Source organism: Neofelis nebulosa, chromosome 7 (assembly GCF_028018385.1).
Source record: "Neofelis nebulosa isolate mNeoNeb1 chromosome 7, mNeoNeb1.pri, whole genome shotgun sequence".
NCBI lineage: Eukaryota > Metazoa > Chordata > Mammalia > Carnivora > Felidae > Neofelis > Neofelis nebulosa.
In genome coordinates, this window is record NC_080788.1 from 21,173,928 (window position 1) to 21,199,232 (window position 25,305).

Consider the following 25,305-nt stretch of genomic DNA (forward strand, 5'->3'; position numbering starts at 1 on the left):
AAAAAGCATGATGTTTTACATCAATCACTTCATTGGAACTCTTCAAAAACTCATATTATATAATTATATATAAAAAGTGTATATATATTATATATTAAAAAGTCACATATAATTATAATTAAAATAAATATATTATTTTAATATAATTTTGTACTTATGGAACTTTTATTACTGAGATCTGGCCCTTATCTTTTATATGTGCTTGTTCAGTTTCCCGGGTAATAACAGTGACTGGATCTGCATCTAGGAAATGTTCTGTGAAAGTCTCCATATTTGTCAACCAAACCTTTAAGGTACTGCGAACTTGGTCTACATATCAGAAGAGGCACATGTTCTTCTCATTTCCTCACCAAGGGTGCTGAGGGCAGATTCCTTCCCCACCACTGACCTATATAGCTGCACCAGGACAGGTGCAGTTACGTGCCTGGGCTTCCATCCCACCCCCCCGCAACCCCCCCACCCCCGCCACCTCAGTGTACTTGTAGTTTACTAGCAGGGTGGGGGTGTGGCTGAAGGCAGAGTTGGTTCATTCTTGGTGCTAGCCTCTAAATGTTAGGCTCTGCTCCTACATTCCACATGCGTTGAACTTCCAGAACCCTGGCGTGTTTCCAGGATTTGCCAGTCTTGCTTTGCCCTTCCTGATTACACCTGTTTCTTCATTCCTGGTCTTCCATCCTCGCTTCCTAGGCTCTGAGCTCTGGTTTCCTTGGGTGGACTGTCCCACCAGAGGGGTCTCATTCTGATGTGATTCATTACGTCCTCTTTGGCTCTGGGCACCTGGCCTATAGGTTAGAGGCTTTTGCTGCCGGCCTTAGGCTGCAGGACTCCCTGGTGACCACATGAGGGGGGTGAGGAGTGGAGGTCAGGCTACAAGGAACAGTAGGATCATAGGCCCAGCATCTCTTTGCTGTTTTGCAGTTGCTACAAGGCCCCCTGTGAGGACAAGATGAGTGTATTGATTTGGATATAGCAACTAGCGCACAGTAGGCTAAAGAGTTCTGCTCCTCAGGATATCTGGACTTAAATCAGGGTGTCCCACAGTCAGTGTGTCTCCATTGGCAGAGTTTGAAATGTGCTGCTCAGTGCCACCTACTTTTGTGCTCCCTGTGTGTGACAAAAGCCATGCTCCAGGGAGAGAGCAAAGCCAAGGACAGAGAGATGGATTTCTATCACAACCCAAACCTACGTACCTAGTACATATGCCCACCTCCGTGTTCTGTCCTCTACAATAATGTTTGCCACCCAGGAGGATTTTAATCCAGACTGGATGTCATGATAAGCAATGGCTGTCATGCTGTGAATCATACAGAACCATCCTGCTGGTGTGTTTATGTGACAGCATCATTGACACAGGGTCTGTCAAACAGATTCTGTGTGCATTGCTGCAGAAGAGAGAGGGTCATCACTGTATTTTAATACTAAGTAGTATTGAGAAGCAGGAAGCTTTGCTTTTTATCTTGTTTTCCATGGCAAATTTATTTGACCTGCATCGGCATTTTTTAGAATCACATTTTTTTTTTTTTTTTTTTTTTTTTTGCCGGGGAGTGGGCTGGGTCTCCTCCCCCAGCCCTCCCAAAGGGAAGGACCTCTCAGGTTCCTGGAAGAAAATGGGTGCAGGGGAGCTGGACGGGTGTCTCCGGCCTAGCTCTCTTCGGAGGGATCGTTTCCCAGGAAGTTCGTGCTCCCCTCCTCAACCCCCAGCTTTGGACGGTCTCAACAGCAGAGCTTTCTTAAGAAAATGCTTGTCATGGCAACAGCTCCAGCCAACTCGGGCCAGACTCCGGCTCACCAGCTCTCCCGGAGCAGTGCGGGAGGAGAAGGGGGAGGAGCGAGAGCTGGAACGGAGGTGGGGCTTGGCTGGAGGCCAGACCATTACTCTACTGTTAAGGTGGCCCGATTTGGAGCCGCAGCTGCTTCCTGGTTTGTCTTAAGGGGGAATGGCGAAATGGAGGGGAGAAATCCTCTCTCGGGTTTCCACCCTGCCCTTGATGTCACTTGTGGGAAGGAAAGTAAGGGTGGGGGGTTGGAGGTGGGAAGTGGATGTGGGTGGCGGTATTCAACCGTTGCTGGGTGGAGGGAAAAAAGGAATACCTAAGACTAGAAAAGAAGTGAGAAATGAAAGAAGCATTATCCTCCCCTGCTCTGTTCCTTTTTAAACCAAGATATGCAGTGGTGAACCTCTGTATTTTCCAATCCCAAAATATATCTCCCCATTATATTATTGTACATTTTTGTGTTTTGTGACCTAATCCTATTAAAATTCATATATGAAATTATGGAACCAAAGCCTGTGATGGTTGGTATTCATATATTGGCGAAATAACTTGTTAAGGTCCTGAAAGTATTGGCAAAATTACAATCAGGCCTCAGCTAGGTATCCTTTGAGTGATACAGGTGAATTTTATTGAAGGTGGGAAAGTGGGATATAAAATATAGCACTCAAGGCAGTGTCTAGTTGTAGAAAATCAGAAAAACATGAGATGGGAGCTGAGATTGTGTCCCACTGTTTAGGTGGTGGACAGTTTCTAAGCTCTCACGGGGCTTCACTCTGTGTAGCTTTAAAAAGATAGCAATAACATTTCCTTTTGTTCTTTTAGCCTGACATTTTAAATGGACATTGAACTACTTGGTATTAAGTGAGGGTCTGGAGAAGGGTGAGGCTGCATCTCCATCTGCCATCTCAGCCTCCCTCTTTGCAACTCCCAGAGTGCTGACTGCTGGTCTGAACCATCCTCGGGCTGAAGCACGAGACTTCCCTTCCATAGAAATCCACTGTCCAAGGGGAGAAACAGTCACAGGTTCAGAGAGGTAGGGGACCCCCCAGTGAGGCCTGCACTGGTAGAGAAGCTCCTCCTAAGGATAGAGAGCATCAGTCATTTTAGGACCTTTTATGTGGTCGCTCTTAAACAGGATTTTATTGAACACCTTCTGTGTGCCAGGAAATGTTCTGGATGCTGAGGATATAGTGATGAAAAAAATAGACAAAATTCCCATTCTCATGAAGCTTTATTTTAGGTAGGGGAGATGGAAAAACATAGATAAATCCTATGTCACATGCAGGTGTTAGAGTGAAAAAGGAAAACCAGGAAATAGATAGGGAGTGTGAGGACTGGGGAGCTATTTAATAGAGTGATGAGAGGTGCTCTCCTGTTGCTGGAGACCTAAGGAAGTGAGGGGGGGTGGGGAGAACTTTCCAGGCAGAGGCACTAGCCAGTGTAGAGGCCTCCACATGTGGGCATGCTTGGCACACTCCAGGAACAGCAAGGAGAGGTGTGGCTGGAGGGGAGTGTGTGAAGGGAAAGTTAGAGGCACACCAAGGGCTACCTTGTGTGGAGACTGGTGGATGATTTAAAGGACTTTGCCTTTTACTCCAAGTAAGGCTAGGACCACTGTAATGGTGAGGAGAGGAGGGGCTTTTGAGAGGGTCCCTCTGGTATCTTTGTCTTGGCAGGGCAGGGCAGAATCCACAAAAGCAGTGAAGAAGGAATGAGATTAACTCATGTTGCATTTAGATGTGGTGCCTTAATTCTCCCTGCTGTGTTGTATTCCATTGTGTGTATGTCCCATATTTTATTTATGTATTTTATTGTGGATGGACAGTTGGATTATTTCAATTTGGTGACTATTGCAAATAATGCTGCTATGAACACTGACTTACATATCATTTTGTGCACCACTTAGGAGTGAAATTCTGGGTGCATGGATTCAATTTTAGTAGATAATGCCAAATAATTTTCTAAAGTGGTTGTTCCATTTACATTATCTCCATTATCACCAATACTTGGTATTGCCACTTATTTTCCTTTGAGCCATATGGTGGGTGAATATGGTAACTCACTATAGTTTTATTCTGCATCTCCTTGATTATTAATTACGCTGAATGCCTTTTCACATGTTTATTTGACATTTGGATCCCCTCGTTTGTGAAGTACCTATAAAAGCTCTTGCCCATTTTCCATTGTGTTGTATGTACTTATTTGTTTTAAAGAGCTCTTTATATATGCTGGAGATAAGCCCTTTGTTCAGTTATTTGTAATTTGTCAGCTGTGTCTATATACACACATATATGGATTATCTTCTTGCATTCAGGGGCTTGCCTTTTCATCTCACAATGATCTTTTTGGTGTCTTGATTGAAATAAAGATTTCCTACCTCAAGGCTAAAAAGATTTTTGTCTTGCGTTATCTTTAAATAGTTTTATTACTTTTCCTTTTGCATTGGAAACTATAATTTACTGAGAGTTGATTTGATTTTTTTAATCAAAAAATATAGTTTCATTTTTCCATATGAATATCCAGTTGACCTAGGTCCATTTATTCAAAAGACAGCCCTTTTCCTCACTGCTATGAAATATCATCTTTGTGATGTGGAAGTGTTCTTATACCCATGGGTCACCTCTTGGATTCTCTGATCTTTTGGTCTATTTGTCCATACCATACATTGTCTTAAGTAACTGAAACTTTATAAGTAAATCTTGGTATCCAATAAAGTAAGCACTTTTTTTGTTCAGTGTTGTTTGGTTATTCATGTCCTTTGCATTCTTGTATAAATTTTGTAGTCAGCTTGTCAAATTCTACAAAGAAACTCTGCTAGAATTTTTGATGGGTTATAGTGGATCTGTAAATCAATATAAAGACAGTGACATCTTTACCATAGTGTGTTTTCCATCCTATGAGCATTTATTTAGATCATCTTTAATTTCTCTCAATATTTTGTTTTATAATTTTCTGAGTAGAGACATTGCATAGCTTTCAAGAGCTATAAATCCTACCTTTTATTTATTTATTTATTTATTTATTTATTTATTTATTTAATTTTGGCGATGTGCATAGTGTTCAGTTATCTATTGCTATGCCACAAGCCACCTCAAAATATCATGGCTTAGATATCTATAGTTTATTATCCCTGATGGTTCTATGGGTATTACGTCTGCTTGTCTTGCCTGGAGTCCCTCCTGTGATGGTGTTCAAATTATGACTGGAAGATGCCTGATAGTCCCAATGGCCTCACTTATATGTATTTGGAACTTTGATGCCACTGAAGTTGGGCCTCTCCTGTCATCATTCAGTAGTCTAGGTGGGGCATCTGTCCATGACAAAGAGAGCTCTGTGAACGGGAGTGTCCCAAGAGATCAAAAGCAGAAGATACAGGCCTCTTCAGTCCTGGGCTCCAAAATCCACATGATGTAACTTCTGCCACACTCTGTTGTTCAGGGCAAGCCATGAAGTCAGTCCACACATGAAGGGTGAAACGATTTTCCCCACCTCTTGATGGGAGAAGCAGCCACTCACATTACAGTACAAAAGCACATGTGAGATCCATCTCTGGGAAAATGTATCACATATGGCATATATTTTTTATTCCATTTTCTGTTTGCCATTGAAAAATGGAAATGAAACTGATTGATGCTTATTGACCTTATACCCAACTACTTTGATAACTTATTGGTTCTGATGGCTGATCTGTACATTCTTTTCAATTTTCCACATATAGAATCATGTCATTGGAAAAAGAAAAGACAATTTTGTTTCTTTCCAATCTTCATAATTAAAAAAAAATTTTTAGCATTTATTCATTTTTGAAAGGCAGAGAGAGACAGAGAGTGAATGGGGAAGGGGCAGAGAGAGAGGGAGACACAGAAACAGAAGCAGGCTCCAGGCTTCAAGCTGTCAGCACGGAGCTGGACGCAGGGCTTGAACTCACAGACTGCCAGATCATGACCTGAGCCGAAGTTGGCTGCTTAACGAACTGAGCCACCCAGGCACCCCAATCTTCATAATATTTATTCCTTATCTCAGAGGGAACATTTTCAACATTTCACAATAAAGAGCGATGTTTAGTGCATATTGTTTGTAGTGATCAGTTAAGTTCCCTTCTATTTCAATATTGTTAAGTTTCTTATTTTGTTAGTATTAAAAAAATTTTTTTAATGTATATTTATTTTTGAGACAGAGAAACAGAGCATGAGCAGGGGAGGGTGAGGGGTAAAGAGAGGGAGACACAGAATCTGAAGCAGGCTCTGGGCTCTGAGTTGTCAGGACAGAGCCCCATGCAGGGCTCGAACTCATAAACTATGAGATCATGACCTGAGCTGAAGTCATTCACTTAACCAACTGAGCCACCAAGGTACCCCTGTTTTTTTTTAAGATCATGAGTGGATACTGAATTTTCTCCTATGACTTTTCTTTCTTTTTTTAGATGACCATAGTAAAGTTCTTTATTCTGTAATATAGTGAATCACGAATCACCTTGATTGATTTTTGAATGTTCGCTTTCCTAGATTGAACTCTGCTTTCTCATGCTGAATCTCTTGATTTTGTCAATGTTTTGTTCAGGGCTTTTGATTATGTGTTTGGGAGGGAGACTGGCCTTTTATCCACACTTTTCAAAATGTCCTTGTCAGGGTCTTGTATACGTTTTATTTGGTTATGTTTTTCTAGGAATTTGCCCATTTCATCTGTTTTCAAATGTATTGGCAAACATTGTAATTAATATTCTGTTATCCTTCTAATATATATAGGGACGTCCCTTGCTGTTGTTCATACCTGTGTGAGAGCACAAGAAAGCTGTTTCTGGGAGTGTTGAAAGAAGTTGGAACCAATTGTTGCTGTCAGGGCAGAGGTATTGCTAGGACCTTACTGGCAGGAAGAACAAGCAAACAGAAAGAAGAAAGTCCTACACCTTACCCCACTTTTCAGGCTACTCCATTGCCCCCTGTTAGAAGACTGCAACATGAAGCCACCTAACAGAAGAAAAACATAGCTTACAGAGATCCAACCCCAGTATTAGAGAGCAGTGGAGGGGCGCCTGGGTGGCTCAGTCGGTTGAGCGTCCAACTTTGGCTTAGGTCATGATCCCATGGTTCGTGAGTTCTGGCCTCGCATCGGGCTCTGTGCTGACAGCTCAGAGCCTGGAGCCTGCTTCACATTTTGTGTGTGTCTCTCTCTCTCTGCCCCTCCCCAACATGCACTCTGTCTTTCTCTGCCTCTCAAAAATAAAGAAAACTAATAAAAAATTTAAAAAAAATAGAGAGCAGTGGATTTGGAACTGAGAGATCATAGCTTAATAAACAGCACACTCTCACACTAAAATATTTTCAGTACCCTCTTGACCTCACCCCACCTGGAGAAGACTCTTAGAGTCATTTTTCTTTCTGTTCCATCTCCCCACTCTTCTCCTTTTTCCTGGGGTATTCAGAGATCGTTTGGGTCCGGGTTCTTACCAAAATCTTCCTTCTTCTATTTCAAGAATCCTTATGAGCAACTGTAGTACAATTTACATTCACATTATCATTGTCCATTAAGATTTTAAAATAAATATTACAAGATTTGTTCTCACTATTGCTTACTAAACTCTGTCTTCACCTCCCATGGGTGCTTGTTTGATTTGGTTCTTTGGCAAGACTATACTGGAGTGTTCTCAGAGAGGACACCTGAGACCACTGCTTCCCACTGTGCACCTCCCATAATCTGCTCCTTGGTACTCACATAATAATATGTTGCCTGGGCTGAGAATTTTTGGATTACAAGTGAAAAATGTGATGTTAAACTGATTGTTTCTAGAAACAACTTACTCATTTTCTCTGGAAGCTGATAGGATTGTTCTTGAAATTTTAGCAGGATGGATCTAAATTCTGCCTTTTCAGAACCCTATCAAATCCAAAGCCTTGTTTTTCCTTTGATATAGTTTCTTTGCTCATTCTCTGTCATATGTTTTGTTTTCTCCCCCAACTTCTGTGATTTATGTATTATGCCTTCTGTTTCTGCCCTTTATATCTTGATATTTCACTTATTATTTTTATTTCATTAACTTTTGTCGTGTATCTTTCATTTGAGCCTTCTAAAATAGTAATTTGGCTTTCAGCAGGGACCATTCTCTTTTACAGTACCTCTACTAGAATTTTACATTTAAAAATCAAGAATTACTCTGTTCCAGAAGTATCTTATTGTGCTCTAATAATATCTCCTTGTGTGTCCTCATTATGTTTTTGATAGTCTTAGTCTGTTTCTTCTATTGGTTGCGCTCCATAGTAGCCATTTGTTCTGGAATTTGGCTGTCTCCTTCCTTAAAACCACTGTACTTAGGTGTATGTATGAGTTTACTTTGCCTGATCATTTTGCTTGGAGTTTCCCCAATGCTGGTTTGGGCTCAGCAGGTGGCCATGACAGGATCCCCTCAAGGCCATGGTAAATAGGAAGAGATGGAAGCAGATAGCAGAAGTATTTTCCCTCTGTGGGGAAGGGGTAACTGGGCCTGGCAAACTACATTGTCTTGCTTTAGATATGGCAGGGGGAGGGGGGAGGAAAGGGATAGTGTCTGTTTTCAGAATCAAATAGGGTTAGCTTATCTTCAGGCCCACCTTGCAACCTTTTTTTTTTTTTTTTTTTTGTAAACATTTATTGTTGAGAGACAGAGAAAGAGCGTGAGCAGGGGAGAGACAGAGAGGGAGGGAGACACAGAATCTGAAGCAGGCTCCAGGCTCTGAGCTGCCAGCACAGAGCCTGATGGGGGGCCCAAACCCACGAACAACAAGATCATGACCTGAGCCAAAGTCATATCCTTAACCCACTGAGCTACCCAGGTACCCTGCAACTTGTCTTTCAACAGGACAGTGGAGTGACACCTCAGGCAAGCCTTACAGGCTCTCTCTCTGCTCGGAAGACCCCCTGGATCATTCCACTGTGGCTTGGAATGGCAGTTTCTCACTCTGAGCTCTTCCAGAAAATGCAGCCTTCCTCCATACTGCCTGACCTTTGGCCTATAGAGTTTTACTGATTTGGGCTTCCTGTGCTGAGCATGCACCTCTACCATAGGCCAGCCATGGGGTGCAACTGTGAGTCAGCCTGTGGGCACATGCTACGCATCATCAGTAGCCACAGGATATAGGAGAACATGTGGCTAGCTGGCCAGCCTGGGGCTGTCAGAGCTCAACTGTACCCTGGTCATCATATTAGGAACACTTCTAGGCAGGAAACAGGGCTAGACTTGGGGGTGCTGCATGAGTCACTTGGGGGTGCTGCAAGGACACACTGGAACTCCTGAAAACCTCCAGAGCCTCAGGTTATAACTTCCTGTCTTCTCTTTCCAAGAAAACACGGGGAACAAGTTTGTAGCATAGAGTAAGGTCTTAGGGGTCAGGGACCAGCTATAGGCCAAGTGGCAGTGAACGAAAGACTCAGTCCCCTGCAGGATGGCCTGGAGAAGCTAAAATTCCAAGTCCATCAGGTGGATAGAGAAATGATGACTTTGCTGGAAAGTAAGAGCAGTGGGAGTTTGCAGTATCCCCTTGTTCTAGTGTATGGCCGGAGTAAACTCCTCAGTAGGTACTCACAGGGAACCACTGGCTGAGGATGGGAATCACTCAGGCTAGGGTGAAGTTCCTGAAAATGAGGATGCATCTTCAGTACTTCCAAGCAAATTCTGCCTTTCCAACTTACAGACTGTAAATATCTGGGCAAACCATAGATCCTCCCTGTTCCCAGATAACATCTAAATGTCTTTTTGCACAGAGAGGGAGGCTGACAGCCACCTTGTGGGCTTGTACCACTACCTTCAGCAGTGCTTCAAGCTGGTGTTCAAATGTCTATAGATCTCAGAGCTAGGTGGAGGGGTTGGCACATGGCTAGTGACTGGGAGCCATGGCTTCACTAGGTGAAATCTGAACAACCAACTGATATATTCCCTTTGTTGGGATTCTCTCATCCACAGAAATCAGTTGGGATGCTTTGGGCTACAAGTGATATAAAGCCCAACTCACAAAAGCTTCAATGCCAAAGGAGGTAAATTATCTCAAATAACAAGTTCAGAGGTGGGCTGCTCCAGAGTTAGTTGGTTCAGCAGCCTAGAGAAGTCATCCGGGATTCAGCTTTTTTCCAGCTTTTCATTCTGCCAGTTTCAATATTTTGATGTGTTGGCTTAGCTCTACTCATGGTCACAAGATGATTGCCACTGCCTGAGGCATTACACACAGATGTAAAATGTGTAGAAGAGGATTTTTTTCCTGTGAACCTCTTTTTGAGAGCAAGTAGACATTTCTCAGACTCCCCCCGACCCCCCCCACCCCCACACACACACTACCAAAATATTCCTCACATCTCACTGGCCAGAACTGGGTCACATGTCCACTCTTAAACCAGTCACTTGTTATTTTGGTTGTATAATTTATTTATAAATTTAAAAAATACTGCCCTTGAATAAGATTAATCAAGTGAACATGTGAATGGATGTTGATATTAAGTGGCAATAAGTTGGGCTAAATTTCTGTAATTTGCACCTAATAATCACACCTGGACACAAAGGATTAGCTGTAAGCATAACAGATATATCCACATTAATCATTGTGTGAAATTTCTCAATATACAGTTTTTAAAGGTCCAAAGTAATAACCACACTGAATTAGGTAATTTGCTTACAGGTGCATGTGAAAGGAAAAGAAAACATGCATGAGTAGTATGAACCACTTGGATAATTACAAACAACTGAACAGCTCAAGAAAATTTCATAAGCACATTTTTAATGACTGATTGGATCCTAGGAAGCAGTTAATTAGCTAACATTTGCTTTTCCCATGCCACCTCTCTCAAACCTGTGGGATTAATAAAATCTGAATTAAAAAAAAAAAAAAAACACCTCTTGTTTCTCTTGAAAGAAAGATGCCCTGCTTTATCCAGCCAGATAAAGAGATGTTGTTGCCAGCTTCAGGAGGCAGGGATCCTTCAGGAAACCAAGCTCCTTGGCCTCTTGTGCATTTAGGGCTGGCTTTCCCACGGTGGCTTCCTGGTTGCTGGATGCAGCACTGAGGCCAAGCCAGCTGGGCAGGCACATTAAGTAGGCAGCAGGTTCTTCTCTGCACTTTCTTTCTTTCCTGATGCATGTGATTCTCACCCGATGTGCAGGGCTTTCTCTCTTCCTTGGATCACTTTCTCACGCACAGCACTGGTACGTTTGCTGTCCAACATGTTTGTATTTATAAGGTTGCTACTTTCCCCTGGTGTTACAGGGTGTGTTCTGTTTTACCTATTCTGTTTCTTCCTTCACCAGGCTTTGTACCTCCTTTTGTCCAATTGAGGTCAAACTTGTTTATTCCCTGGAATGCCATTCTTTCTTATTTTCTCTGTTCAAGGCTTCTGAAAGCTCCACAGAGCTGCCAAAACATCTCATGCACATGCAAGGAAAGCACTTAGAGGATCCGGGACTGAAGTTTCCTTTAGTATTGAGCTTCTGAGGGTATCTTCTAAGAGAACTAGGGACGAGTTGGTCAAATTCTCTTCTTAGCAGGGTCGTCACATATGCCCTATATGATTCACAAGTTTGCATGGAATTAGAGTAGCAATTGGTCTTTTAATGGTCTAAGACAAGTGGATAGAAGTGAGAGTTCTGGTTGAGCATAGGTTTTACTTATTCGAATGGTTTTCATACTAAGAAAGGCAATGATCATCATACCTTTTTGTCCAGGTGAGAGAGAGAAAGTCCAGGTAAGAGAAAGCGTTGCCCATGTACAAAGGACAGAGCATCTGACTTTCGTATTCCCTCCAGGGAGAAAGATACTTTACATCAATTCTTAATTTCTGAAAATATTTTTTGGGGGAAGTATCACACTTACTGGACTATATGAACTGAAAAAAACTATTGTTGCTGTTCTTCTCCTTCTTCTTCTTTTACAGTTAAGATTTTCTTTTTTCTACCAGATGGGCAGCTTCCAGAAGGTACACATGGAAATCTGGTCAGCCAAATTAGTGAGTGGACTGAACCCCATGGTCAATGAGGTGACATGTCTCACCTGAATCACTCTCACATTTCTAGATTTTTTTTCTCTAAATTTTATTAAGTTTCACGATCCTTGTATAGTTCTTGTATATAATCTCATTGTTTCCGGTTGTCGTATTTAAGAAACTGTAGGAGCTAAATTCAATTCAGTATAGTGTAGTAAAGATATGACATCAGGGTAAGGGAGACTATGTCAAAGTTTGGGCTAGATCAATAAGCAAGTTATGTATGTCTTCCTTATTAATCCATTGCATGTGTCTGAAAGGCTATTTTGGGGGTGGGGGTGGGTGTTGCCTTATTTTTTATTGTAGATCTTGTCTTCAGTGTTGTATATGGAAATGAAAAATGAGCCTGTGAAGCAAGGGAGAAGAACTTAAAATCACATACCATAAAATACTTATACTTTTGTAGATGTTAACTTATTTTGCATTTTTTTGTGAATATCCTGCATTCAGTTATACATACTGCACAATGATTAACTCAGAGGCAATTTTCACAGTATAGGTTGATATGTTTTGATATGGTAGATCTCTTTGAGAGAACAGGTACTTGTTCTTGCTCGTGAGTGGGAAGATACAGTTTTGAAACCACTGGATCACAATGCATGCACAATTGACTTTATTACCTATTTTTGATTTTGCCCTTCTCTCAAAAATATTTGAGGGCCAAGGCTATTTATGCAGCCCCCAAAGCCTACCTTTGTCTGATGTCTCTGGTACAGGAAGCCAGGAAGCAGCAGGAACAACCAAAGCCCCCATTTCCTCAAGATATTTTGCTGCTGTTAAAGATTCATTCAACATTAGAGTGGTTTTTAAATGGAGACTTCCACTTGTCCTAGAAGTCACAGAATTGTGTCACTTAAAGAAAAAGAGAGCCAAGTTAGGAAATTTATTGTCTTATGAGCAGATGCTCTGGGAAACTCAGGATGCTCCAGTATATGGACATCTAATAAATGAGGAACCAGGTATTTCTTTACATGTTACTTTCAGGATGGGCTTTCTATTTTCCTTCCAATATGTTTGTATGATTTATGATTTAGAATTCTTTCATATATTAATCATATTTTGTAGCTGAAAGTTTGCCTAACTCAGCCCTGCCTTTCTGCAGGTGAAGAGGCTGAGACCTAACCAGTGAGAAGTCTTCCAGGACCCAGAGGAAAGAAATTGGTGGCAGAGGAAGGATGAAATTGTGTTCCATAAACCATATAGCATAAGGATGTTCATTAATCACCTAAAATATAAACAAAAATCTTTGTGACAGTGGCAGAAATCATTATTTCAACAGTAGACTCTCCTCCACTTTAGTTTAACTTTTTAATTAAAAAAATCTTTCTGTTGGGGCGCCTGGGTGGCTCAGTCGGTTAAGTGTCCAACTTTGGCTCAGGTCATGATCTCACGGTTTGTGTGTAAGCCCCATGTCAGGCACTGTGCTGACAGCTCAGAGCTTGGAACCTGCTTTGGTTTCTGTGTCTCCCTCTCTCTCTGCCCCTCCCTGCTCGCTCGCTCTCTCTCTCTCTCTCTCTCTCAAAAATAAACATTAAAAAAAAATTTTTTTTAATTCTTTCTGTTGCTATTGATCCAGAAAGTCTGGGTGCCCTAACTGCATCTACTTGATGGTTCTCATTACTGTTTTCTTAGTCTTCTTTTCTGATTTCATCTCATTACACTTCAGAAGGAACATCTTATTAAAGATTCTTCAGCTTGACCTTCTTCAGGTTCTTTTTTAAACGGGTTTATAAAGACATAATTAACATATCATAAAATTCACTTGTTTAAAGTATACAATGTCTTCTTAGCATACTTCAGAATTATGCAGCCATCATTATCTAATTTTATCACATTTAATTACCCCAAAAAGAAATCATATACCCTTTAGCAATCACTCCCCATACCCCACCTTCCCCACAACAAAACTCTGTTCCACGGAAGCTGTAGCGTGTTACGGTCCCACCAGCAACATAGGAGGTTTCTCTGCATCCTTGCCAAACTTGATATTATCTGCCTTTTTGTTTAAAGCTATTCTGTTGAATGTGAAGTAGTATATATGGTTTTGATTTTGCATTTCCCTAATGACCAATTGTGGTGAACATCTTTTCATGTGATTAGCCATTCTTACAACCTTGGAGACATGTCTACTTAAATCCCTTGCCCAGTTTTACAATTGGATTTGTGTCTTCTTATTGAGTTGCAAGAGTTGTTTATATGTTCTGTAAATATGTCCCTTATCAGATACATGATTATTTGCAAATAATTTCCCCCAGACTGCATAGATTGACTTTTCACTTTCCTGAGTCTCCTTGAACACACACAAATTTTTAATTTTTATGAAATCCAACTTCTCAACCTTCTTGTTTATCACCTGGGATTTTAGTGTCTTATCTAAGAAATCATTGACAAATGGAAGGTCATGAAAATTTGCTCCAATGTTTCATTCTAAGAGTTTTTGAATTTTAATTCTTACATTTGGGTCTATGATCCACTTTGAGTTAATTTTGTATGTGGTGTAAGGTCAGGGTCCAGTTCATTCATTTGAATGAGGATATCCATTATCCCAACACCATTTGTTGTTATTCTGCTGAATTATCTTGGTCCCTTTTTTGAAAATCTGTTAACCATAGATGCATGGATTTGCTTTTGCACTCTCACTTCTACTCTACTGCTCTGTATGTGTATCAGTTTACTAGAGTTGCCATAACAAAATACACAGACTGGGTGGCTTAAACAACAGAAATTTCCTCACAATCTGGAGGCTAGAAATCCAAGACCAAAGTATTAGCAATAGTGTAGTTTCCCCTGAGCCTCTCTTCTTGACTTGCAGACAGCTGCCTTTCCACTGTGCCCTCAAATGGCCTTCTTTCTGTGTGCACATATCCCTGGTGTTTCCTCCAGGGATGAAGAAGGATGATGTCCTTATGAGGGCATTAGTCTTATTAGATTAGCAACCCACCCTAATGGCCTCATTTTAACTTAATCCATTTAAAGACCTTATTTCCAAAATCAGTCACATTCTGAGGTAGAAGGAATCGGGACTTAAACTTATGAATTTGAGGAGGAGGGAGACACAATTCAGCCCATAACAATATGTCTTATGTTTGTGCCAGTACCTCACAGCTTTGATTAGAATAGTGTTGTTCTGACATTATTGTGGAAGTATGAGGAAGTGGGAGTCCTTCAACTTTGTAATTTTTAAAGAGTGTTTTGGCTATTCTGGGTCCCTGGAATATCCTTATGAATTTTAGGATCAGCATGTCAATTTCTATTTAAAAAAATGCAGCTGCGATTTTGATAGGTAGTGTCTTCAATCTTTTATATATATATTTATGTATATATTATATATGTATACACATTTGGTTTGCTACTATTTTGATAAGGATTTTTGCATCTGTATTTGTAAGAAATGTTGGTTTGTAGTTTTCTAATAATGTCTTTGGCTGGTTTTGGTATCAAGACAGTACTGGACTCAGAATGAGCTGGGAATCGGTTCTTCATTTTCTGGAAAAGTTTGTAAACAGTCTTAATTCTTTTGTAAAGAATTTTGGTTGAATTCACCGATGAAACCATCTGGACCTGGGTTTTCTTTATGGGAAGTTTTTAAACTAAGTCAATCTTTGTTTCTTTATATTTTCTATTTCTTCTTGAAATGTGTGTTTCTAGGAACTTTTCCATTTCACCAAATTTACCTCATTTGTTGGTATACAGTTGTTTATTACTCATAGCATCTCCTTATGAACTTTTTTTTTTCCTTTTTAAGGTTGGTAGTGATATACCCCCCTTCATTCCTGATTTTTTTGAATTTTATTTATTTTGAGAGAGAGAGCATGCAAGTGGGGCAGAGAGAGAGAGAGAGAGAGAGAGAGACAGAGACAGAGAATCCCAAGCAGGCTCCGCACTTTCAGCACAGAGCCTGACATGGGGCTCAATCTCACAAACTGTGAGTTCATGACCTGAACCAAAATAAAGAGTCAGATGCTTAACCTACTGAGACACCCAGGTGCCCACATTCCTCATTTTTTTTTTTTTTTTTTTTTTTTTTTTTTTTTTTTTTTTTTTTTTTTTTTTAAATTTTTTTTTTCAGCGTTTTTTATTTATTTTTGGGACAGAGAGAGACAGAGCATGAACGGGGGAGGGGCAGAGAGAGAGGGAGACACAGAATCGGAAACAGGCTCCAGGCTCCGAGCCATCAGCCCAGAGCCTGACGCGGGGCTCGAACTCACGGACCGCGAGATCGTGACCTGGCTGAAGTCGGACGCTTAACCGACTGCGCCACCCAGGCGCCCCTCCTCATTTTTTTTTTTAATCAATATGGGTGTTCTTTCTTGGTCAGTGTAGCTGTCAATTTTATTACTTCTTCAAATTCTTGGATCATCGTTGATGAGTTTTCTTATTTCACCTGTGCCAGGTTTGCACTTATTTCTTTCCTCTGCAGATCATTCTTTTGGGAGTTGCTGGTAAGGTATTAGACTGGAACAAGTGGTGAGAGGCCCAGAAGTTTCTGGCACAGCTGACTTTGCTTTTATAAGCCATTGTGAATCAAAGAACACACTGTTTACGTGTCTCCTGAGGCACCATGAAGCAGTCTCTAGGAGCCCAGGCTTAAAAGGGAGCAAAACTGCTCAAGGCCTCATAGCATTTGACCTGCCTGCAAGGCTTCTGCTGTGGGCAATTAGTCAGCAGCCTGGGGCAGGTTTTTGGAGAACTAGCCTCAGAAAGAAGACAGCTGCAGGCTCTCAGAAGGGAGACATGGGTTTCTGACGGCTGAATATCCACAAGTACATGATCCTGGGTCTTCCCAGGCCTTGGAAAGGGGCAAGCCTTCTCCTTATCAGGAGCCTAAGTTCTCATTTTCATCTCAGGGAGGAAGAAGCCCTGTACTAACTCTCTTCTCTGCAGACTTTGAAGAACCCATGGTCTTTGTGTACTCTCCAGCCTTGAAAGCATGCCTGCTTCAGTTGTTAAGTTAACTCAAAGGAGGGAACCAGGAAGAAGAGGGAATGAGAAACAGAGGACCTGTGCAAAATTATCATTTCTCCAGGATTCCTACAGCTACCTCTAAAGTACCTCAGAATATTATTTCTGGTTTTCTGTTTATAATTGTTGTCTCCTTCAAGACCACTAGTTATGCATAGGTGGGATCTTTCTTGTCTGCCTTCATTATTTCTGTGTTTCGTTCCAATTCCCTTCTTTTATTCTTAACCCATTTCAATTTGCTCAGTTTTCTCAAAACTTATCTGTCTTATCCCTCTCTGGGTATTAGTTTTGTCCATTCTCCTTCTTGGTTCCCTTGCCCTGTGAGTTACCTCTGTTACAGGCTAAAGTGAAATCTAGAAGAAAAGAATGAGGCTTCTGTCATCTTGAACGGTGTGGCCTGTAGGGAAATGCTTTGGGTTAAATAGGAGAACACAGCTACTCTAGAATAGCAAATGTTTTCAAATATGTTCTAAGTCATCTGAAACTTCTTTCTGCAGAGGTAAATCACCAGATTAGCTCACATGTACATTCTATATGGAAAAACAGTCTTTCCTGGTTTTTACTTTGGCCTTATTGCCAGCAATTAAAATCATAAGTGCATTCCTCAACCACAGAATATGCCAAGAAACAATAAAAATATCAAATTATATTCAGATAACATCTGATTACATTCAGTAACCTTACAGGTAATATTAACTTTGTCTAGCCCCCTCCTTTTGAAACAAAGTCTCATTCCTTAATACCCTCTTTTCTCCTGCTTCATTGGGTTTGGATATTGCTTGGTCAGAATTTTTTCAGTTCCAAGTGAGGAGAACCAACTGGAAGCAGATAAAGCGAAAGGACATCTGACTTGCTTCAGTAAGTAGTTATCCCTAGTTTGACCTTGAACTCAGGATCCAGGAGTTGGCAGCATTAGGATTTCTCCATCTCTTAGATCTCCTTTGAGCTGGCTTCACCATGAAGCAGGTTATGCCCAAGCAAAGGCAAAGGAGGCTAGGCTTCCATCACTGTTTAGCTTGTTAGCTCAGGGAAAGAGAACCTATGTGAGCCTCTGAAAGGATGCTGAATAGACTTCCGAACCAGTCTCTGTGGCTGCCCTGAATCATGTGCACTCAGGAAAGAAAGGTAGAGCCTTACTAAGGTCTCCTAGAGATGGGAAGCAGTTCCTAAAGGGAAAAGATGCAGAACAAGTGGCAAAAACAAGCAAACAAAAAAAATTTTTGGCCACCACTGAGAGACCTTGTGTATTTGCAATTTTATAACTTAACAGACCTTAATGATTTTCATAAGTAAAAGGCTCCAGGTAACTGGAAGGTTTATATTTCTTGAAAAGAGTCTGAGAAGGTGCTTCTGGGCCAAATGGCTGCAATGCTTGGAAAGAGCTATCTCATCAAACTGCACCTCTCCACCACCACCCCCCACCCCCGCCTCTTCCACCAGTCAAGGACAGCTCTCTTGCCACTTAAAAGTATCCTTTCAAGAGAGATAAAGTGTTATCATGTAGTCCTGCTGTGTGATTTAACCCGTATGGATCGTTGTTATGAATGGACACAAGGGATTTTATTACAACCATTAAAATATCTGGAATCGTTTTCCTCCTGTCTACTCACCAAAATAGTATCTGCCTCCCCCGCTCCAACTCCTTTGCTCACATACTGCATACGGTCCCACTTTCTTTCACTGGAAAAGGCAGTGAAGCTGCTCATATATGATGGCTGCATGCTTTTATCATTGCTTTTCTCCCCCAAAAGCCCTTACCTGCTTTTTGCACTAGGTTGCTGGCAGAAAATTTTAAATCTTTGTCTGTTTCTGCAAGAAATACCAGGGAGTGAAGAGGAGAACCTAGTAAATAAAGATGATTAGAGATTGCTGGTAGTCATTTGCTACCAAGGAGATGAAATAAAGCAATTAATTACTCAGACATCTAAAGAGCAAGTGATAGTAGGCATTTCTTTGTTCAATGCATTTGAAATCTCAGCTAGCTTAATTTTTGCCTCAAATAATTTTTACTTTTTTGTCTAGTAATAAAAATATTAAGATCATTACCATAAACCATTTGAAAATGTTCTTCTTTTTAAACCACTTGTCTTTATTACTTCACTGGCTGAACAAAAAGTCATAAATGTCATATTCAAGTCACACTGAATTTGCTGAAAATTTGAATGTGTATAACTGCTACGGCATGGTGTCACCATGAAGTCAAAATCATTGAGAATGTATTTCTCATTTATCTCCCAAGCAACACAATCAACATTAATTTCATTTTTAAAATAATTTTAATAGCACCTTAATATGTTTTTTCCATACTTTTTCCTGATTTTTGTATGTACTTGTGTTTCACTGCAGTAAACATCTTTCTATATACAGCTTTGTAAAGTCCTCAGACACTTTCCTTAACATACACCCTCTGGAAAGAAGCAATCTATTATCAACTACCCTGTCCCACCTTATGCGAGGTACTTGGCAAACCTCTCATCAGTTCCCTAATGCCTGGATTATTATAGTAGTCCCCCCCTTATCTGTGGTTTCACTTCCCACTGTTTCAATTACTCTTGGTCAACTGTGGTCTGCAGGCAGATGATCCTCTTTCTGACATAATCTCAGAAGGTCAATAGCCTAATGCTACATCACGATGCCTGCGTTATCCCCCTCACTTCATCTTATCACATAGGCATTTTATCATCCCATATCAGAAGGGTGACATTTTGAGGGAGACTACATTTACATAACTTTAATTACAGTATATTGTTGTAATTGTGCTATTTTATTATTATTTTCAGTCTCCTACTGTGACTAATTTATCAACTTTGTTATAGGTATATATATGTATGTATAGGAGAAAACATGGTATATATAAGATTCAGTACTGTCTGCAGTTTTAGGTATCCTTTGAGGGTCTTGGAATATGTTCCGCGTGGATCAGGGGAGACTACAGTAATCTCATTTCATTGATTTGGAAACAGAAAGGAGTGTCAGTAGCTGCCTTGTTATCACACAGGTTCCTAATCTAGGCCCATAAGGCTCCATAACTTTGCTTTTTTAAGGACACCATGTTTATGTTCTGTCTGCTTTAACATATGGTTAAGAGGAGTCTCTGAAGGTGCACTGTCTTAATTCAGAACCGCCACTTACTTGCTATAGGACAGTTAATATTTTCTCTGTGCCTGTTTCTTCCTTTGTGAGAAGAGAAACATAATAAACACACAGGCCTCACAGGGTTGTTGTAGTGACTGAAGTAATATATGTACACCACTTAGAATAGTCTGACCCTTTGCAATAATCATTAGCTGTTGTTTGTATGTATTATTATTAGTGTTTGTGTCATTATCATCACAAGTTTTTCCTCAAACATCCATGGCTTCCCATGTCAATCTAAAATGGAGTGTGGGTCTGGGTGACTTCTCCATGTGACGCCTAAACTTCATTCTAGTATTATTGTATGTCTGTCTTTTCTCATGTGCATTCTCCTGGACACAGTGTAGGGAGGTGTTTTAACTGAAATCTTTTCTGACTTTGAGTATGACAATCTGCTGAGTAAAGATGCTGCTGAAGGACACTGCAGATTTACAATGAAAATGCAGCCTAATTGTTGACAGTGGCTTTCATCTCATTTTGCACTTCTCTGTTATCTGTTGGTTGCTGATTCTTCCTCCCTTCTTTCTCTCTTTCATCTTTTTTTTTTTTTTTAATTCACGTTACAGCTGATTCTATTGGACGGGACTTTTGCAGAATTTTTTATTGCAGGAGGTTTAACATGAAGCCCAAATTTGTAAGGAAAATGAAGATGAATTTTCTCATTGTAAAAAAAAAAAAAATGAGTGCCTTGATGATATATTTGTTTTTCTTAGTAGGCTTCTGTCATTAAGATGGATGCTTGAGGATATATTGTTAGATCTTGCGTGGAACAGTTATTACTCATAGCTCACTAGATTTTAGCATACTTGCATCACAACATGGAGTATCATTTTACATTTAGTATTGCAGTTCCAATGCCATTATCAGATTGCATTTTCATATTGAATTACAAACAAAACTTTTATGTTACTAACACTTAATGAAATTTTAATAAGGTTGTGTTTTGATGCTATTATTCAAATAATGTGTTTTGAATTGCTTTCCTTTGAATATATTTGCATTAAAGAGGAACTCACTTTGATTTGGTTCTTTCAAGAGTTTTCCCACTTTCTGGGCGCTGCTTTCAATAAGATAAAGCAGGAAATTCAGTTTCTTCTCTGCAAGTCAGTAAATAGAAAAGGAACACATTTGCTAAGATATGTAGAAGTAATGGCAGCAGACTGCAGATGGTTTGAGCTAATGAAATGACTCATGTTGGCTATGAGGGTTGCACATGATACCCCTGGGTTCTCTTTTCTTTGAGCCCTAAGGCTAATATATTAAAAATTAAGAAATTTAAGAGATTCGCATTATTGCAGTTCTTGATCAGTGATGCCCAAAATTAACTGAGAATCTCTTGAGAGAGCATGTTTCTGTTTGTAGCGTTCTTATTCATTTCTGCGAAAATTGTGGTTGTGGGCCCAACGCAATTTACGTGAGCAAGTGCTTTCCAGGAGAAATAAGCAAGAACACTTGATTGTAACGTGCTTTATGTGGTGGTTTGTCCTGGTTGTCTACCAGGGGGAGTTTGATGCATAATTACAAATACTGAAATAGCGAAAACATGGTTAAGAGTCCTGTTTACAAGGCAAGCCTGTCTTTACCAAACATTCGTTTTTAATAAACTCTTCAGGGCATTAGAGAAAAGTAACTGGTGGTAAATGTTTAGGCCGGTTTGAACCTGCACCGAGGGGTGGGGGTGGCAAAGACAAAGCAAATTAAGAGTCATCTGGGTCTTTTATTTTTTCAACGTCGCTGTATGTAGAGAGAAATGCTTTTACTTCACTTTCACACTCTTACCTTCCTCCTCCCCTTACTTTTCTCCTACATTCGTTCTTTGAGTTCCCTCCATCTGAAAATACTCGCGATTTTAAAACTCGTAATACTTCTGCAGTATTTGCCTGAGTCTGTGTGGTCCTAAAACGAGCCGCACACTTGCTTAGGAGTTTTGGTTCCTGTCCTCTATTTGGGGGCTTGGTAAGGACACCACTTTTAATTACAACAAAAGCCACTGCCGTGACTCGAGATGAAGCAGAGACCACCTTCCTTCGGCCGACGCACGGCGGCAAGGCAAACGCCCCTGACGCAACGCGCAGCCCTTGTGACGCAACACGCAGTCTCCGCCGACGCAAGCGCAGTCTCCGTGATGCAACGCGCCCCCCCCCCCCCGGCCCCGCCCAAGGTCGCCCAGACGTGCCGTACGCCGACCCACAATTCCCGCTGCGTGCTGCTGTCTCGCCGCCGCCTCTGCCGCCGCCCGTTACGGCTCCCGCCGCTGGGGACATGTTGCAGAAACCGAGGAACCGGGGCCGCCCTAACACCCAGGCCGAGAGGGAGAGGGACTGGGGCCGCGGCGCCGCGGAGGAGGCCCCGAGCACCTCCCGCGGGGCGGGAGGCTCCCAGGAGGCCCGGGGCACGTCGTCGCAGGGCAGCCGCCGGGCCGAGGCCTCCCCCGAGGTGGGGCCCAGGTCCCAGCAGCAGCTGGAGCTGAAGGTGGCCGAGCTGGTGCAGTTCTTGCTGATTAAGGACCAGAAGAAGATCCCGATCAAGCGCACTGACATACTGAAGCACGTCATCGGGGACTATAAGGACATCTTCCCTGACCTCCTTAAACTGGCTGCCGAGCGCCTCGAGTATGTCTTCGGGTACAAACTGGTGGAACTGGAACCCAAAAGCAATACGTACATCCTGATCAACACTCTGGAACCGGTGGAGGAGGATGCTGAGGTGAGAGGCGATCAGGGCACGCCCACCACCGGCCTCCTGATGATTGTTTTAGGTCTCATCTTTATGAAGGGCAATACCATCAAGGAAACGGAGGTCTGGGACTTCCTGCGTCGCTTGGGGGTGTACCCCACAAAGAAGCATTTAGTTTTTGGGGACCCAAAGAAACTTATTACCGAAGAATTTGTGCGACAGCGTTACCTGGAGTACCGGCGGATACCCCACACTGATCCTGTAGACTATGAATTCCAGTGGGGTCCCCGAACCAACCTGGAAACCAGCAAGATGAAAGTTCTTAAGTTTGTGGCCAAAGTCCATAATCAAGATCCCAAGGACTGGCCAGCACAGTACTGTGAGGCTTTGGCAGATGAGGAGGCCAGGGCCAGACCTGAGACAGGTGGCCCCACTCCCTCCTCTTGAAGTCAGAGAGAGAGATTTGAGCTCCAGAGGAGGTGTCAAAGGCACTGGGTGATGGGGTAGGGGGGTGGGAGGGAGCATATTTCTGTAACACTCAAATGTGTGTGGCTTTAGGATGTGTTTGCAAACTTCTGTTCTCTTTTAATATTGTAAGTTATTTGGTTCCAGCTTTTCACTTACAAAAATATTAGGAGAGGATTTTTTGTTTTAACTTGTGTTATTGTCTGTGTATTTTGGCATAAAAATTTTGCTAGCTTTATGCAAGTAGTTGGAAAACTTTGCACCATGATCTAGAACAGGTGTTTAAGAAAGAACACATTGGTCAATTGCTTTGGCGCCAAGAAAGTAAAAGCAAAGTGACTACTATCTGGTGTCTTAACTACCCAGTTTGTAAGTTAAAATAAAAGACTTTATAAATTAAAAATAAAAATGTAATTGCTTATACTTTTTTTTCCCTTAAGACAGCTATTATATATTTATATATTTTCTATGTATATAAGCATTATGCATCATCTAAGCAATGTGCATATTGTATTTTCTCCGAATAATAATTTTTTATATTCATAATTCTCACCTCTGGCCAACCATTTAGTTCCATTTAGGTTTTTTTTTCCTGCTATAGTTGTAATAAATACAGTATCTTTGAAGCAGTTAAGCACTGTGCATTTTTCAATCGTGATTCATGAGATTAATTTCTTGACTCAAAACCAGCATCTTAAAAACAGGTTTTTTTCTTGCTACAGATTATTAAGGTAAAAGCGTTTTGTAGAAGTTGCTTTACTTTTGTGTGTGTATGTGCATATTGCATCACAATCTAAAATACATTTCCTACTGGATATAAAAAAGTTGATAAAACTGTTAGTGATTAACCATACTTGGCAATCTGACTACCTGGGTTTAGATACTGGTTTCACATAACTAGCTATATGAGCATGTTACTTATATACAGATGTTTCCTCACCTGTAAAATGAGCTCACGATGCCCATGTTATGTGTGATAATGTGGTAATTTGATACTGGAAGTGTATGTCAAGTTCTTGGCACAATGCCCAGTGTGGAGGATTTTAGTTGTTAACTTTGTTCCTTAATTTTTTAAATTTGTTTTTTGTTGTTTATTTATTTATTTTGAGAGAGAGCAGGGGTGAGGCAGAGAGAGAGAGAGAGAGAGAGAGAATCCCAATTAGTCTCTGCACTGTCAGCTCAGAGCCTGACCAGGGCAGGGCTCGAACTCATGAACCTTGAGATCATGACCTGACCCGAAACCAAGAGTCAGAGGCTTAACCTGACTGAGCCACCCAGGCATCTAATATTTTAATCTTCTTGGTTTGGAGCAGTTAAATTTTTTTTTCAGGTTTTCTTTCATTATCTTCTAAATCATAGAATAGGAGTTCTGGTTCAAAAGTTACGACAATATTCTTCTAGCCTGATTCTATTGTGTGGTTTCATGGGAAAACATAACTCATGGTATATTGTGAGTATAGCCCACATAAAGTAAAACAGGACAGTTAGACCTAAGATCTCCCCTGGGCTTGAGAGCTAATTTTTTAGTGGAAAGGATATGGGTTTTGAGGTTGACTGACAAATGGAATTTGAATTCTGGCTCATACTATGTCAGCATGGTGACTTGGGGTCGATTTTAAGTTTTCTGAATCTCAATTTATCTGTAAGATCAGAAAAACAGTAACTATATTATAGTTTGTTATATGTATTAAATGAATCTGAAGAAAAGAGCTCAGTCTCCTCTCATTCCTCCATAGCTTCTGGCAAAATGTTGTTTATATTCAGAGATTCAACAAATAATTATTCAGTGAGTGAGTAAATTTAATTGTTTGGGGGGAAGGGACTACAAATTAACCCCAAAATGAGATAAGTACTTCAGTTCAAAAAAATGTGGATTTGATCAACACTGGACTAACTGCCATCTAGAAGCGTCTATGGTGGGTTTGTAGTGGTATGACAGAATGTGATAGGCTGATTGTTTTTTTGTTTTTTGTTTTCATTCTGTTGAATTGTAATTTGCATTTATTTCATCAGTTAGAATATAACCGGTGCTTGAAGGCATTTCTCCTTGGTTTGCATTTTATTTCAGTGTATAAATTACCTTGCGACTAAGCATCCTGCTTACTGGTCCCTCACCTCACTGACTGCTTTCCTCTCTGGAGTGTTTTAACACTGGCATTTTCCTCTGTATGTGAAAATTATCATTACCCAGCACCCACTGTCAGTTATGTCTGAGGCAGATATCTTCTCCCAACACTTTTCTATAGAGATGTTAGCCATTTACCTTTAATGAGTTACCGTTTTGTTTCAGGTTTTT

At 40.9% G+C, this 25,305-nt stretch overlaps 2 protein-coding genes and 2 long non-coding RNA genes across 7 annotated transcripts in view; 2 read left to right on the top strand and 2 right to left on the bottom strand.

Moving 5' to 3' along the window:
* Window positions 1-25,305, top strand: part of ENTREP2 (endosomal transmembrane epsin interactor 2) — a 463,593-nt gene that overhangs the window by 284,526 nt on the left and 153,762 nt on the right. The window lies entirely within an intron of this gene.
* On the bottom strand, window positions 10,493-12,660 carry LOC131516157 (uncharacterized). The gene is made up of 2 exons (XR_009263919.1): window positions 12,464-12,660; window positions 10,493-12,117 (listed from the first exon to the last, which is right to left on the bottom strand). It is a non-coding gene; the product is annotated as an uncharacterized LOC131516157 (long non-coding RNA).
* LOC131516158 (uncharacterized) lies at window positions 16,834-21,975 on the bottom strand. Its single transcript, XR_009263920.1, has 3 exons — window positions 21,648-21,975; window positions 18,492-18,575; window positions 16,834-17,130 (listed from the first exon to the last, which is right to left on the bottom strand). It is a non-coding gene; the product is annotated as an uncharacterized LOC131516158 (long non-coding RNA).
* Window positions 22,018-24,718, top strand: NSMCE3 (NSE3 homolog, SMC5-SMC6 complex component). Its single transcript, XM_058736808.1, has one exon. The coding sequence runs from the start codon at window positions 22,131-22,133 to the stop codon at window positions 22,989-22,991; it is 861 nt and encodes a 286-aa protein (XP_058592791.1). The 5' UTR covers window positions 22,018-22,130; the 3' UTR covers window positions 22,992-24,718.